The sequence below is a fragment of the Aspergillus pseudodeflectus genome (genome assembly GCF_044049435.1).
Source record: "Aspergillus pseudodeflectus strain CBS 756.74 chromosome Unknown BJX68scaffold_39, whole genome shotgun sequence".
Lineage (NCBI taxonomy): Eukaryota > Fungi > Ascomycota > Eurotiomycetes > Eurotiales > Aspergillaceae > Aspergillus > Aspergillus pseudodeflectus.
Window position 1 is genome coordinate 16,318 of NW_027263815.1, and position 14,015 is coordinate 30,332.

The following is a 14,015-nucleotide window of genomic DNA, read 5'->3' on the forward strand; positions in this document are numbered from 1 at the left end:
GATATTACCAAGAGAACTTATAAATAGCTTATAAGTGGGTATGTTTCTAGCTAGAATATTCTTAATAAGCCTTAACTAATACTAATTATATAGTTGGAGCGCAAATCCTTAATTACATGAGTTAGGCTAACTAAACCAGCTCCAGCTTTACTAGGTGGTTAAGTACTTATTCCTTTGCCTTTTAATATTAACTATGACATGGCCCTGTAAGATTGCACAGAGTTTTCTAGAGAAGATGCATCATACTATCCAGCATAAAGACTGCCATCTCTACCAGCTGGTCATGGTTGTCCACAGATGGAAACCACCACGCAGTGCAGATACGCTCTTATAGGAATAACAATGCTGTGATTCTAGGACCTGGTGGGTTGGGAGTGTTACTTAGGGAAGGTCCATTGTTGGCGACTACATGAACCAGTGGAGGTTATAGGCTTCCGTGTCATAGCAACTTCATACTTCGGCAATAATATAAATTAGGATAGGACAAAGAAATCAGGTTCCTTGCGGGCCATATCGCATAGATCATGTAAGCCAGGCCGGTCCATGCCATCGGCAGTCGCTTTCGTCTTGAGTCGATGCTGCATCGCGATCTTTTGAGATGATAGTTGAATATTTTCCACTTGTTAATTTATGACAAAGACCGTCCTGAGTGGCTGTTCCTGTTGCTGTTGGAGGAGGAGGCGGAGGGGGAGGAGGCTCTCCGGCCCCCGAGGTATTGGGCTCGTTCTCCATGCTTGACGAAAGGCGAATTGCGACCATGAGGTAATGGACAAGGGAAAGAGACGGTTGTCCAGATACATCGTCGTCAGTTCTTGGGCCTGGAGCTGAACTCCAAGCCTTATGTTGGACTCTTCAATCGCGTCCATCACATATCAATACTTGGGGTTGCGCATGGTATTGAAGCTAGTATCGAAGTAGACAGAGGTCATGGTATCGAAGGCGAGCCGATTGACTGTATACCAGGGACAAAAAGTGGTCAGCACAGAAAGGGAACCGAGGCAAGAGGCGGGAGACTTGTAAGCATGCGCCATATCAATTAGGGCTGTCCACTCAGTTCCCTGTTGTAGTTGGCTTCGCAAGAAGTCGACAAAGTCGTCTAACTAGGCAAGGAGCTTGGGCTGAAGAGATGCCAGTGCCTCCTTGGAGGATAAGCATGATCCAATATCACCACGGTCAAAACAATCATCCCATTATATATTTTGGTTGCCCCGAATAGAGCCAAGATGTTACTGGTCAAAACACGCTACTTTGTCCTTTATAGCTAAAGAAATATCTGAATTTATACCTCCCCTACATGCATAGTCACTGCTGATGTAAGATAATGAGGGAAATCCACCGAATAAGTCGCATTCACCGCACACCGAAAAATTGGTGCCTCAGGCATTAGTAGCTTATCTCCAACTGGTCAGATGACAGGGTGGACCAAGTCACCGACATTTTAGGTTCTTTTTTTTTTTTTTCTTTTAACATTTTGTCTCTTTCTGACCACGAAGACCCAGACCTGACCTGGAGAAAGTTGTGTGGGTTTCCAGCGCGCATGGAACTCAATTCGCCGTGACTTTCATGGTTTGAAGAAAAGCACAGATGGCATTTTGGGGTCAGGCTTGTTTGAGCGGCGAACGAGCGGGCGGAACCCCTGCATTATTGGCAGGCACAACATTCACGTCGCGCCCTGTTGACCCAGGCCAGGCGGCTCAGCGGCTCTAGTATTGGCCGGCCTATTCTGGGTTATAAAACCACCTCCCTCACCATTTCGGGGTCTCGAGTGCCTTAGTTTCACGAATCGATTTCTGTGCCTCATCTGCTGTACCGATTTCCCATTTTATCAAGTCGGGTACTTCTCTATGAGTTCTGGTTCCACTAACAAACCAGCAAAGGCTTCGGGGCTGTCAAGCTGCCCAGCCGACATCGTATACCTGATTCTTAAAGAACTCTCATCTGCCGAATACCTCACACTATGCCTAGTCGCCCAGAACTTTCGCTTGCTCGTCCAGCCACTGCTCTACTCCAAAATCCAATGGCTCTGGGAGGAGGAGTGGCATGGCCCTCCTCCCCAACTGCCTCGCCTGCTACGGACACTTTTCTCTAGACCAGATCTCGCTGCCAACATCAGGATCGTCCATTTGGATGGGAAGAAACGCACTCTTTCTCGTCGGTGGAAGGTCCCGCGATTTCCTATCCCCGAAGTGGAACTATATGGACCAGCTGCATTCATCCGGCGAGCTAGAGTGCCGTATGGCGAGGATTGGATCCAGGGATTGCGGGATGGGGACGTAGATGCGCTTCTAGCGCTTCTGCTATCGCAGCTGCGCAATCTACGGCGGTTATACTTGGGCTATGATTTTACTCGACGGCCCGTATTGATTGGGAAACTTCTCCTCTCCGCCGTCTCTGATGCCCGACATGACCTGCCTGATTTCCGGCATCTACATGAAATCTCGTTCCTCCGCCGCGTAGACAGAGATGAAGCGTTCGACAAAAGCTTCAAAAACACGGCCCACGTCTTGCCATTCTTCTACCTCCCCGCTATTGAACGCATGGCAATAATGATCCAAAATCCGGAAGAATGGACCTGGCCCACAGCACATGCGCCTGTCCCATCAAACCTCACCTCGCTGCATCTGTTCGGGATCCGCGAGGGCTGCCTCGGCGAAATACTCGCTGTCCTACCGAATCTCCACGACCTCCACTGGGAGTGGTACTACGACAACGGTGTGCGGGATAAATTCACCACGCAGACCCTTGATCTCGACAGGATTGCAGCGGATCTATCGTGCGTGCGTGGCCCCTTGACGAACTTGAAAATCACAGCCGGCATTGAATGCGCGATCCCGACAGGAGATCAATTCAACCCCGGTCTGAAAGCGTCGGGGTCCCTTCGTGGGATGCACACCATAGACACAGTCAAGACACTTTACATCCCGTGGGAATTCCTCGTGGGCTTCGCGCAGGATACGACGAGACGGATCCAGGATGTTCTACCGCGGAGTGTCGAAATTGTCACTCTTACCGACGACCTCGCGCTGCAGAATGACGATAATATGGAACCGCAATGGCCGATGTGGGAGTGGGAGGACTGGGCGATGCTAGCTGTGTTGAGGTCTTGGATTGACGAGTGGGAGATTTGCACCCCGCACCTGCGCGGTGTCACGTTGCAGCTCACATGGATTGATACGGATATGAACCAATGGCTCCCCGATAAGGTAGACGAATTCACCAAAATGGGGGACCGCACGGGTCTTACGTTCAGGTTCATTGCGCTGGAGTGAAATAGGCCCCCTACACTGATCTCGAACATGCTAGAAACCCAAAGTGGAATTGTCCGCCGGGTGCAGCAAGGATAGAGTCCTTGTGTCCAAACAAATTATTTCCATATCAATGTCACTAATATCGCTGCTCTCGGCTTGCTTCGCTCGCGCACAACCCACCACAAGTCCACTTCATGCTACCTACTTCCCAATGCGCAATACATATTCACAATTGCAGGCTTAGACCTTAGACCTCTTTGCCGATGCCTCCTGTGCATAATGGTATCTGGTCAATCTCAGGTGCTTGCCCTGTAACCTTACTCAAGTCGTAAGCCTCGGGCTTTATATTCGTGTCTAAGTTAAGCCCGGATGAAGGTATACGCGAGTGTTGCGCCGGGGAGCGCAGTCACGGTCTGGCTCGTGTCGCAGTAAGGGAAATAGAAGCTGTTCTCCAGGGTGATCTCGTCGAGTTTTGTGGGGCCCGCGGCTTGCAGGAACTCGAAAAGGTCCTTATAGCTGTCGAGTTTTGGGTCGGAGAGGGTGAGCTTCTTGAGGGTCGCGCGGTGGCTGGTGAGGATGGTGCGGAGCGTTGGGAGCTGACAGGCGCCTTCATCAAGGTGGAGCTCCTCCAGCTGGATTTTATCCGAGTGCCGGGCAAGTTCCTGCAGGTGGGACCCGATCGGGATCTTAGCCAGGCTCAGCCGCTTCAGGTTCGGGGCGCCCTTTAGGATGTGCTCGAAGCGGGATCTGTCTCGACCGCACTGTCCATATTTGAAGCTCATCGACTCGAGACGGGCAATGCGTCGGGTCTAAGGCTGGAAAAGGGTGCGTTGATTGTGGCAGCCTCCCTGAGCTCTGCGTTGCCTGGCAGGTAGAGGTTGTACCCGCTGATCTCGAGGGAAACGATGGATCTGGTGGATTCCATGAGGAACGGGAGAACGACTCTGTAGGCGTCATGCACGTTGATTTCGTCGGTTGGTGGCTTCACAGTGAGACGTACCTCAACCAAGCCCGTGCCTTCGACATCGGTGTAGATGCGCAAGTGCTTCAGGTTGACGAGTCGCTTGAACAGTTCATGCCACTGTTTCACAGCCGGCTGATCCATCTGCAGCGTGTGGGTGTTGTTGGCGTGATGCTTCCACTCGAATTCGTGCCCCATGGGCCGACTATTGACCCGGATACGCATCTCGTGCCCCCTGTCCCTAGCTGAGATGGAGAGGGTGTCGACTGCGGCCAAGTAGGTCGGGTCGGCAAGGCGCTTCTCGATGGATTGCAAGTCCGCTTTGGAGAGGTTGGTAGTGATGGTGCGGAGGCAACCATAAGCTATAAAATTGCCAACGTGAATATTTAAAGCTTCTCGCAGACGCCTGGGTCTCGAGCTGGAAGTAACCCAGAGGATAAAATTTCCTCCTACTTCAACATAGTTATCAATGGCCGTGTTTCCTTAACAAGCTCTCCTTAACTACATTTACTTTCAAGTATCCTGATTTGATATTTGTAAGCACAGTTAAATCCTTCTATTGAAGCTTCTTGCATCAAAGGTTCTGGTCAAACATCCAGTTGCAAGACTGAACAAGCAGGGCAAGAAGGGAGGAGATGGCTGGCGAACACAAATGTACTATTTCATCTATGCTTCTTGCGTAAAGTACCCGCCCACCAAAAAGCGTCAGCGAGGTGATATACGGCCTGATAGGTTGACATATCAGCTGTACTTGTCAAACTGCCTGTTTATTTGATGAGGCTTTTCACATCACGCAAACCAAGCACCTTCACGTATTCTTGGTGTTTCTGCTCGGGCAGGACCTTCGTGAGGCTATGCGCGGCCGTCTCCGTGCCAACCCATTGGATATCAATGTGCTTCGCTTGAAACTCTTGACGAAGCAATTGGCCATGTATATCAACGTGTATATCAACATTCGAAGCTTTGTATGGATTACGGCGACCCTCTTTCGTAAGCTGGCCCATCGTCTGCTGATTGTCACATATAATCGGTATCTGATCATCTGGTATGGATTCAATAACTTCAAACAAACGTTTCCACCAGAAGGGCGACTTCGCGGCCTCGGATATAGCCAATACTTCTGCTTCGGTCGCAGAGGTTGCCACGTACGTTGCTTGCATACTCGCTAGTCAATTGGTTCTCCGTACAGCTTGCAGAGAGAACCTTCGGTTCTCTTTCGACCCTTATGGCCCGCAAACGAAGCATCACCAGTACCCTCTGGTTGTAGCGCAAAGTGACGCAGAATGAGTATCGACTACCTGAATAGTTAATCCCAATGACTTGCGCGGGCGAGCAAAGGCAGGAATTTCCAATCGTAAACACAAACACCGAATCCTGTAGGTACTAGCATAGTTACACACACCGCCAACTGTCTGGATCCTTCGGGCTGCCCAACCCCTTGTACACATTGCGATAGGGCCACCGACAATGTCGGCGCTTGAAGTCAACCCCAGCGCCCTTGCTCCCGTTAATATATGCAGTTCCCAGGATTGTATCGGGCGCAATCCCCTCCTCCACCCATCTCACCATGGCCATTAACACATTCTCATCAGGCTCCAGGCTCGCCGCATTGCTCGCACTATTCCCGATCAATGCCGCCCCGGGGCCCCCGCCGCAATGGGCCATGCCCGATATACGGAAATACCTGTAGAAATCATCCATTTCAGCTGGGGCTAACCGCATCGTCTGCGAAACATGTTCATAGAATCGGGGCGAGTTGTCGCTGGAGATGATTCCATCCGCCAATCCGTGGTAATGGAGCAGTTTCCCGCCTCGCTTGTGGAAGGCCGAGAGATCCCCGTCCCACGTTTCGATGTTGAAAAGGTTCCTCTGCGACGCAAGGGCGTAGTCCTCGGGTTGAAGACTGAAGGGGTCCCAGCTGGGGTCCCGGAAGATGGCATAGCGGAACCAGTCCGCTGCGCCAAACGGCTCGCCTGTAAAATAGGTTTGCGGAGCTCCGGTCAACTCTGCTCCAGGCTGCAGCCGGGGATAGACCAGACTGCCGTCGATGCCGAGCAATGGTGAGTAGATTTTCCGAAGGGTCTGGAGCTGGGGTTCTCTGAGGCAACCATTGGTTTGTCCAGCCTCGCACAGAAGCCGGTCAGGGTTGTAGTTGCACAGATCGGGCGCCTCGAGAATCCCGTCGATCAGGCCGTCTAGTGCGTCGCATTGTTCGAGAACGTCTTTATGAATTATCGGCCACATATCCAGGGGGATGAACGTATCTGCGCTGACAGGGCCTGTCAGCGGCAGGAAGTGGCAGCTCCAGGAGGTAAGATTGTTAAAGGCGAATGCAGGGGCACCAGCAACGACTCCATCAAAGTCTTCCGGAAAGGCCTGAACCTCCTTGAACCCCTGCCTGCCGCCGGTCGAGCAGCCTAGATAATAGCTTTTTCTGTGTGGTCTGCCGTAAAATGTCTTTGTGATTTTTTTGCCCAGCATGACACCCGTGTGCAGGGCGCGGTAAGCAAAGTCCTCAATCACGTCTGAATTATTGAGAAATGACTGCCCCGTCATCCCGTCGTGACCATTATTTGTTCCGACGGCCGCGAAGCCCAGTGCAGCCGCATACTCAATGTCCTCGTACTGAATGCAGCCTCCGAGTCCGCCATTTCCAGTGCTCAGGAAGCGACCCGCCCAGCGCTCGGGTAGCCACGCCTCCATCTTGATTGACGACCTGCGGGAAGTGGCAACCTGTAATGTCACTCGGCAAAGGTTGACTGAGACATGCTGCGACGGACGCCCACACGTAGGATCGGCGTTTGGGAACTGGACTGTAGAGTTGGCGATTACGGCTTCAGATGTAATTGTATATGCTTCGGGAATGATCAACTTTCTGGAAAGAGATAGGCAGCGTCGTTGGAAAGCCCCGTCGTTATCAGGCCTGCTAGCAGCGACGAATAGGACCAGAACGCACCATATGGAGGGATATAATAAGAATATAGAGGGCATCTTGTCATGAAGAGCATAAGAAGAGGGAGGCTACTTGAAAGCCAGGGATTAGGACGAGACTGCGGGTTCTATACCTGGCTTACCCTTGTCAGATCTCGGTCCTTGCTTCTCCGAAGACTGCGCTCTTGATATTTACTCGGCAGTTGACACCGGAGCTTTTACTTGTAGATACCTCGGCCAATTTCAATACCTACTTGGGCAGGACGCCAAGGTGCGGGCAACAATAGAGCAGTGCAGGCAGGCGTTGGGGGGTGCTAATGGGGGGTGATTAAGGTGGAGGCCCCTGCTCGACAGGGACTAAGGAGTATGGCGTTGTATAAATCAAGAGGAGCATGTTTCACATTGCGGCTGGGCCGCAGGAACAGTCTGTGCTCAACGTTCAGAGGAGAATAATCTGGTCTCCTTCCGAGGTTTTGCCGCCCAGGATCGGCTGACTCCAGACTCTGCAACTGCCGGATTGCTGCCCGTAATGACGGCTTTAGCTTGTCTGGGTTTAGTTTGTTCGGACTGACTCCAGCCATGATGTTTATTGTGGAGTTGGCCACTCACAACAAGGGAGACTCTGCCCTCCCCGCACATTAGCTCGCCTTCATTATGTACTGAAAGGCGGGGATTTGCAGGGTTTCCACGTCTACCTTGGAGCGACTTTGTCGTTCCCATCCCTATCTGAACCAGTACAACCGAGGGGTGGAAGATATGAATGGTCTTCCACGGCTGGCTTGGTGATATCGTATCCCGTACATCCGCATCGTAACCATGTAGCTCGGGTGAAATGAGTCCGAATGGTGGTTTCACGCCTGGATGGAGTGGCATAAAAGCATCCCTTCGAGCTGGTCTCAAAGGTCAGTATCACATAGCGGGCGCAAATCAAGATGTGGTGGCCGCGTATGCCAGCCACGTTTGGCGGCGTAGCCCTGCTCCTATTCCAGTCTTCAACTGCACTCTTGAATGTCATAAACCTCTGCGTTGACGGCCGCTTCGACTCACCCCTAGACCTTGGCAACCGACGCCCGACACAAGGCTGGCAAATTGCTGCGCCACATGACTGCACCGAGATTGAGTGCCTTGCCCTGCTAAGATTATTACCACATAATAATTCCTATATATAGTTGGTTCCACGTACGCGGAACCTTTTAGAGTTTCTCCATGCTTCTTATATTGTTTAATACGATTCCATTTTCAACGAAACGTTCCTTACAGTTACAAACCTGGCCACTGGCAAGATAATTATCGCTCTATGATATTGAAAATACACGTTTACTGCCGGAGCAAACCAAGAGCCTGCCGCCAATGTCTGATAATATCACCACTAAGCGTGCAACCTATCGGGAGAAATTGATCGCTGGTCAATTTTCGAATTACTCAACGCCAGGATCAAATCACATATCCCAGAAACGAGCGGTAAAACGTTCTTCTTCTGCGAGGCTTTCGCGAGCAAGACCTCGCGAATGCGCAGTAAAACGGCGCTACCGGCGTGCAGGGGACAATTCCCCCTGTGAGAAGGGGATAATGAGGATGGGGATAAGACCTGGACGCCCTGCAAAACCGGGACCCCACATCCGGAGCGAATCCATTTCTGCGCAGCGAGGGAATCAGTTGCATCGACGACAACTTCACTCGCAGCAGTCGACATTGATATATCCTGGCTTTTGGGAGCCATGATTCCGTACAGATAGAGGCATAGGCTTGCCTGGTACGCGGCAACAGCGAGAAATTCCGTGAAGGATTCCCCGGCGAGCTCGCGCAGATGGCGGACGACCTGGCCCGCGTGCCACACTGCCCTGCGCGCCTGAGTGCTCTGGCACCGTTCCTGGAGGAGTGGGTAGGTGGCTTTGGCTTCATCGGGGCCCTCGCGGCCGGCGACGACTTCGATCTGCTCAAAGGGAGTAAAGAGGTGCATGAGGAGTAACTCGGCCGTCAGCATGCTGGTTTCCGGTGGAGATGGCGACAAGCGGGTGGTGGCGTCATTGTACCCGTGGTGAATAGTTTCTAGGATGTGGACGAGGCGATTATGCGAGGTTTCGGCGGAGGCGAGGGACAAGCGCAGTGTATCCAGCTCGTCTGAGATGATGGTGCTGTGAGACTGCCAGTGGTCTTTTATCATGGCTGTGATAGCATGGAGTACGACCAAACGCGCTAAATTGGCATCGTAGAGCCGCGGGATCGCAGCCAGCCGGCGTGGATTGGCCAGATAGTCTCGCAGACAAGGTTGTGAGGGTCGCTCCTGGTCTGCTTCGAGGCGGAGGTATGTTTCCTTCCACTGATCTGCAGTTTGTGCCATCCAGAGTACTCGATTATAGGGAAAGGACGCCGAGAGCTCCCCATATGAAAGGGGGGTACGAGTGCCCGTTGCTAGGGACTCTTGCGAGCAGTGAATATGCATGTGAAAGACCATTCTAGTCGAGAATGGCAAATGTCAGCCCGAATGAGAAGTAGTATGGGAGAGCTGTGACTAGTACCGCTTCCACGATTCCTCCTCTACCCAGTGCCGCCACTTTTTATCGAGTCTGTCGCCACTGTCTTCAGCATTCGGACTAACATTGGTATGTGTCGAAGCACGATAATGACAGCCACTACGTAGCATCTTTTCCTCACGTTAGGGAGGTCTGTTACGACCCAAAACAAGGGAGTAATTCAGACACGTACGGTCAAAGCTGATCCCACAATGGCTGCAGCGATTTCCATTCTCCTTTTACTCCCGCTCCAGAACCCTGTATGAATGAATAAGGCGAGTGCCTGGATCTGCTGTATTTGACGTGTTCGCGCAATCCTCTTTTCAAACTAGCGAAATTAGTGAATATTGTGTTCCCTTTGCATTGGGTAGCGAGTGTGGCCTTACGACGTGGAACAAATACGGATGAAGCACTGCGTGTAGAGCACTCCCAAATACGCGAATCGCGGTACTCGAAGACCTCATCGCAGCTGATGATATACAGGCAGCCAGAAGCTCCGGGGGCATTTTGGTGGATACCAGGGTCGGTATATGGATCCACGTGTCTTCGTCAAGCGCATGGCTCGTACAGAATCGATTCAAGAGGCCGTCGAGAATACTGGCAGGGGGAAAGGCTGATACAATGCGGGCGATATTCGCGGGCTCGCAGGTGCTGAGGATCATGGTAAGCAGGCTGTCGCGAGCTTGGGACGCGGTTTGGTCGTCCAGGATTCGCAGGGGCGGATAGGCCAGATGGTCTTGATTCCAACTCGAGCCATGGGAGAGGGATAGGTTCTTCTCTTCGGCTGCGCGGTGGTCCTCCAGATCCGGGTCCCATCGACCAACGGTTTTTTCAAAGGCTTGGAGAACTTCCGGGGATTGGCTCTGTGCTGGCGGGGAGTGGCCGGTGCTCGGAGCCGGCTGGGTAGTGGGCAAGGGATCAAAGAAACATGCAGACAAATCTGCGTCTGCGATGGGAAACAAGGGGATCATATCATTTGTCTCGAGCGAGTCATCCGGCGTCCCCTGGCTTGAGCCCTGCATCATCAGGTCTGCGAGGTAGTTCATCCCATCCAGGTTACCGAGAGAAAAATCGGTATCCTGCGGAGAGAAGTCGCGTACTAGCAATATCAATAATCTCCCGCGGAGCATAAAACGGTTTAAGGGCGAAGACGTACCTTCCTGGTCACCATGACTGGCGTCTTGCGCCAACCAGTCTAGAGTTGCACTGTACGGAGGTTGCTGCGGTTCAGCGCGATCCTGGTTTGTGGACTTGTGCGATCGCCAGTAAGTACCCGTGGTGTTGGCAGTCTCGTCAGCCTCCAACCATGGTCGTGTACAAGGGATGTGTCGCCGATGACACCGCTGGCAAATCTCGTTGTTGTCGCATCGAGCTTTTGCGGCTGCGCATGCATCGCACGCTTGAGAAGCACGCGGTCCTCGCCGTTTGGCCCGAGATTTTCGCTCGCGTCCTAGGCTGTGGCGCATTGCGTTGAATGCTGCACTTGATAGTTGAATGTAGGAAACGTGGAGTCGAGTCGAGGTTGTGGAGAGAGAAGGGAATAACAAACCCGGGGAAAGGTGGGCTCGCGGTCCAGGTGGCCTGGGCTTCTCCGCTTTTTATTTTCTACCCCGAGAACAGGACGAGGCAAGCCTACGCGGCCGTCAGACTAATGTTGATTGGCTAGGGACATGATTCATGTGGAGTGGCGTTGAAAGTTGACCATTCATCTTAGCTCTAAATCCGAAGCTCAGCTGCAATTCCGGTTGGGACAGACGACTCCGGCGCAACTAGCGGCAGTTTTCGGACGGTGATCCGAGCATCTATCCATGAGGTTGAGACTTGTGCAGTATTGCGTAAGCAGCAGCTAAACTACTGAACAAACATTCTGGGGTATATACGTCAGTTCCCACTCAAATGACCCAGTCCGACACCCCAATGACCAGCTGCGTCGTTTCTGCGTGGTCGCCGAATATCGCACTGTTATACTTGTTGAAAAACGAACGAGCACTGTCGGTAGTTTCAAAACCAAACGTTTCCAGGCCCTTGTATTGGAGCCACGACCCGCCCGAAAACTGCGTGCCGTGGAAGAAATTGGCCGTCTTGGGCGTCACGTCGCGCCACACTATATAGCTGTAGATGCCCGGCTCGGACTCCCAGATGCTTCGGAGCTTCGCAGACCGCTCGGTAAACCAGGCTGGCGAGAACTCATCGCGCGAATCCCGCCTCTTATGATATAGCAGGCACTGGACAGGGTCCCGGGACGATCTCTTCAGATGCTTCTGTACCTGAGCCATTATACAGCCTTCCTGGTCCAGTCTGCAGAAAATATGCTTGCCCGCGTGTTCCTGGTAGTCCGGGTCCTGGAATCCAGCATTGATTATGAACAGACTGGGCCATGTAAGGCACGTCACGTAGTCCCAAGAGGGGCATTGTGATGCTGCAACCGTGTCCTGAGTATTCTGAAGTTGATTGTAGCTGCGAATGACCGGGGCCTTTTCCGCAACCATGCGAGTCATACCCGCATGAACGCCTTTGTATTGGTGCCGGAACTCTTCTTCGGTCCATTCCGGAATCCGAGTTACTGAGATAAACCAGGTCACCTCGCCGCAAGTGTCGAAGAGCTTGTCTGATGTGCTTGTTAGGGAGAAGTCCGGCAGCCCGATTCTACTTTTGGTGATAACATCGTTAGGGTCTTTTAGCCTAGCAAGAATCTCCTCTCTCTCCTTTACATGTTCTGGTTCTTGCGAGCAAAGTCTCATCAAGTTCGCCGTACTCGTTGGGTTTGTCCGCTCGAGGAAAATCCGGCGCCGCGTATCGGCATAAGTCGTGAGCACATTCGGACTGACACCTTGGTTGAGGACTTCACGCAACGCCTCGGCCAAATGCGCGGCATCAAGAAGACCGGTAGTGAGGCCCAAGCCTCCAACAGGACTATTCAGCTACATGTCTGGGTGAGTAATGGCTCGACGTCTCTTCCAGGGGTGGGGGTCGACTCACATGGGCAGCGTCGCCTGCTAACAGAATATCGCCTTTCCGGAAGTCACTCGCACAGCGCTGATGGACGGTATACGGCGCCATTTCCTCGTACCGAATCTCGTCTGTGTTGCCAGGGAGAATGCGCGCCAACCGATTCTTCACCAGCTGGATAGTCTCTGAACCCAAGGAGGAGATGGATTCGGGCTCTGACTTTGTGACGCCGGTTGCGAACCGCCAGCTTGTTCCCTTTCCACGTTTGACAACAATGCCCCAATCGACTGGGTCCACGATGAAGCTGGCCGCCTTCCATCCACCCGCTGCACGCAAGTCGTACTGAAAGTTGACGGCAACGAACTGTAGCGACTCGAACGTGTATCCTTCCAGACGGATCCCGAGACTCTTTCTCACTGAACTGCGCCCACCGTCGGCGCCCACCAGATAGCGGCACATGCGTTCGGTTTCGACGCCGCTCTTCTGATTCTCCGTCCAATATGCGACCGCGCCATCGCGCTGTTCCAGCCGCTGGAATTTCTCCTCAAACAAGATCCTCACCTTTCCTGTTTCCAGAGCTTTCCTGTGAAGGATCTCGCCAAGTTCGGGTTGGGAAAGGCAGACGGCAAACGTTGGGTCGTTGGGAGGAGGATCAATGCCGGCCAACAGGTTCCCATCGGCATCTCTCCAGTCACATCCGTCCGCATTCTTTTCTCCCGCAGCAATCACATCCTCAACAATACCCGCTTTGGCAAACTCTTCGAGAACTGGCGGGAAGTATCTTGTTTCAGTGTTAGGCACGTCTTTGCAGGAAGAAAAAAAAAAAGGAAAGAAGCTCAGGGTCTTACGCCACCGCTCGAGGAGACTGGTTGATGCCGGCTGCTGCCTCAATCACCGTGACATCCACGCCGCCCTGCGCCAGCAGAAGTGCAGTGAACAGGCCCACCGGACCGGCGCCAATGATTGCGATTGATTTCTGAGTGTCCGTCTAAGATGGAATCATTAGCATGTACCGTCCGTGTGTCACCAGAAATTGTTGCAGAATATACCATAATGTTTCGTCGAACTGAGAAGAGGCCAGGAAAGTCTCGCTCTGTGGCTCTGAAATAACAGTGTTCGGATGAGATAAAGGGTATGAATTGTATTCCCTGGGGATGCTGGAGACTGACTGCCGGAATCCCGTTGAAGACGCGAGACTGTGTGGGGCCATTTCCCGGGGGGGTTGCGGCATCCCGCCTCGGGCCCTCATCCAGCTTCCGTCGCTTGTCGCCGGGATAAAGGACAGCAGCTGTAAGAAATGGACTCTGGAAGCACCTTCACACTAACATCTTCGACTCCCTGATAGAACCTTGGGCTAGTAGGAGGTACCATGGTGCTGGCGAGAGATGCCATCTTGGCTGGCACATTGCTTGA

The 14,015-nt window shown here is 52.6% G+C and overlaps 4 protein-coding genes across 4 annotated transcripts; 1 reads left to right on the top strand and 3 right to left on the bottom strand.

Moving 5' to 3' along the window:
* Positions 1 to 1,488: 1,488 nt before the first annotated feature.
* Positions 1,489 to 3,496, top strand: BJX68DRAFT_242495 (uncharacterized protein). The gene has a single exon (XM_071040995.1). The coding sequence runs from the start codon at positions 1,845 to 1,847 to the stop codon at positions 3,267 to 3,269; it is 1,425 nt and encodes a 474-aa protein (XP_070896315.1). The 5' UTR covers positions 1,489 to 1,844; the 3' UTR covers positions 3,270 to 3,496.
* A 2,105-nt stretch (positions 3,497 to 5,601) lies between these two features.
* BJX68DRAFT_277498 (Tannase/feruloyl esterase) lies at positions 5,602 to 7,200 on the bottom strand (the record flags this gene model as incomplete). Its single annotated transcript, XM_071048338.1, has 1 exon — positions 5,602 to 7,200. One exon carries the CDS (start codon positions 7,198 to 7,200, stop codon positions 5,602 to 5,604), a length of 1,599 nt encoding a protein of 532 aa, XP_070896316.1.
* Positions 7,201 to 8,509: 1,309 nt separating this feature from the next.
* Positions 8,510 to 11,119, bottom strand: BJX68DRAFT_277499 (uncharacterized protein; the record flags this gene model as incomplete). Its single annotated transcript, XM_071048339.1, has 5 exons — positions 8,510 to 9,596; positions 9,660 to 9,784; positions 9,847 to 9,981; positions 10,040 to 10,752; positions 10,861 to 11,119. 5 exons carry the CDS (start codon positions 11,117 to 11,119, stop codon positions 8,510 to 8,512), a joined length of 2,319 nt encoding a protein of 772 aa, XP_070896317.1.
* A 426-nt stretch (positions 11,120 to 11,545) lies between these two features.
* On the bottom strand, positions 11,546 to 13,994 carry BJX68DRAFT_277500 (uncharacterized protein; the record flags this gene model as incomplete). The annotated part of the gene is made up of 4 exons (XM_071048340.1): positions 11,546 to 12,574; positions 12,633 to 13,383; positions 13,451 to 13,590; positions 13,929 to 13,994. The coding sequence occupies 4 exons, from the start codon at positions 13,992 to 13,994 to the stop codon at positions 11,546 to 11,548; spliced, it is 1,986 nt and encodes a 661-aa protein (XP_070896318.1).
* Between the last annotated feature and the right edge of the window lie 21 nt (positions 13,995 to 14,015).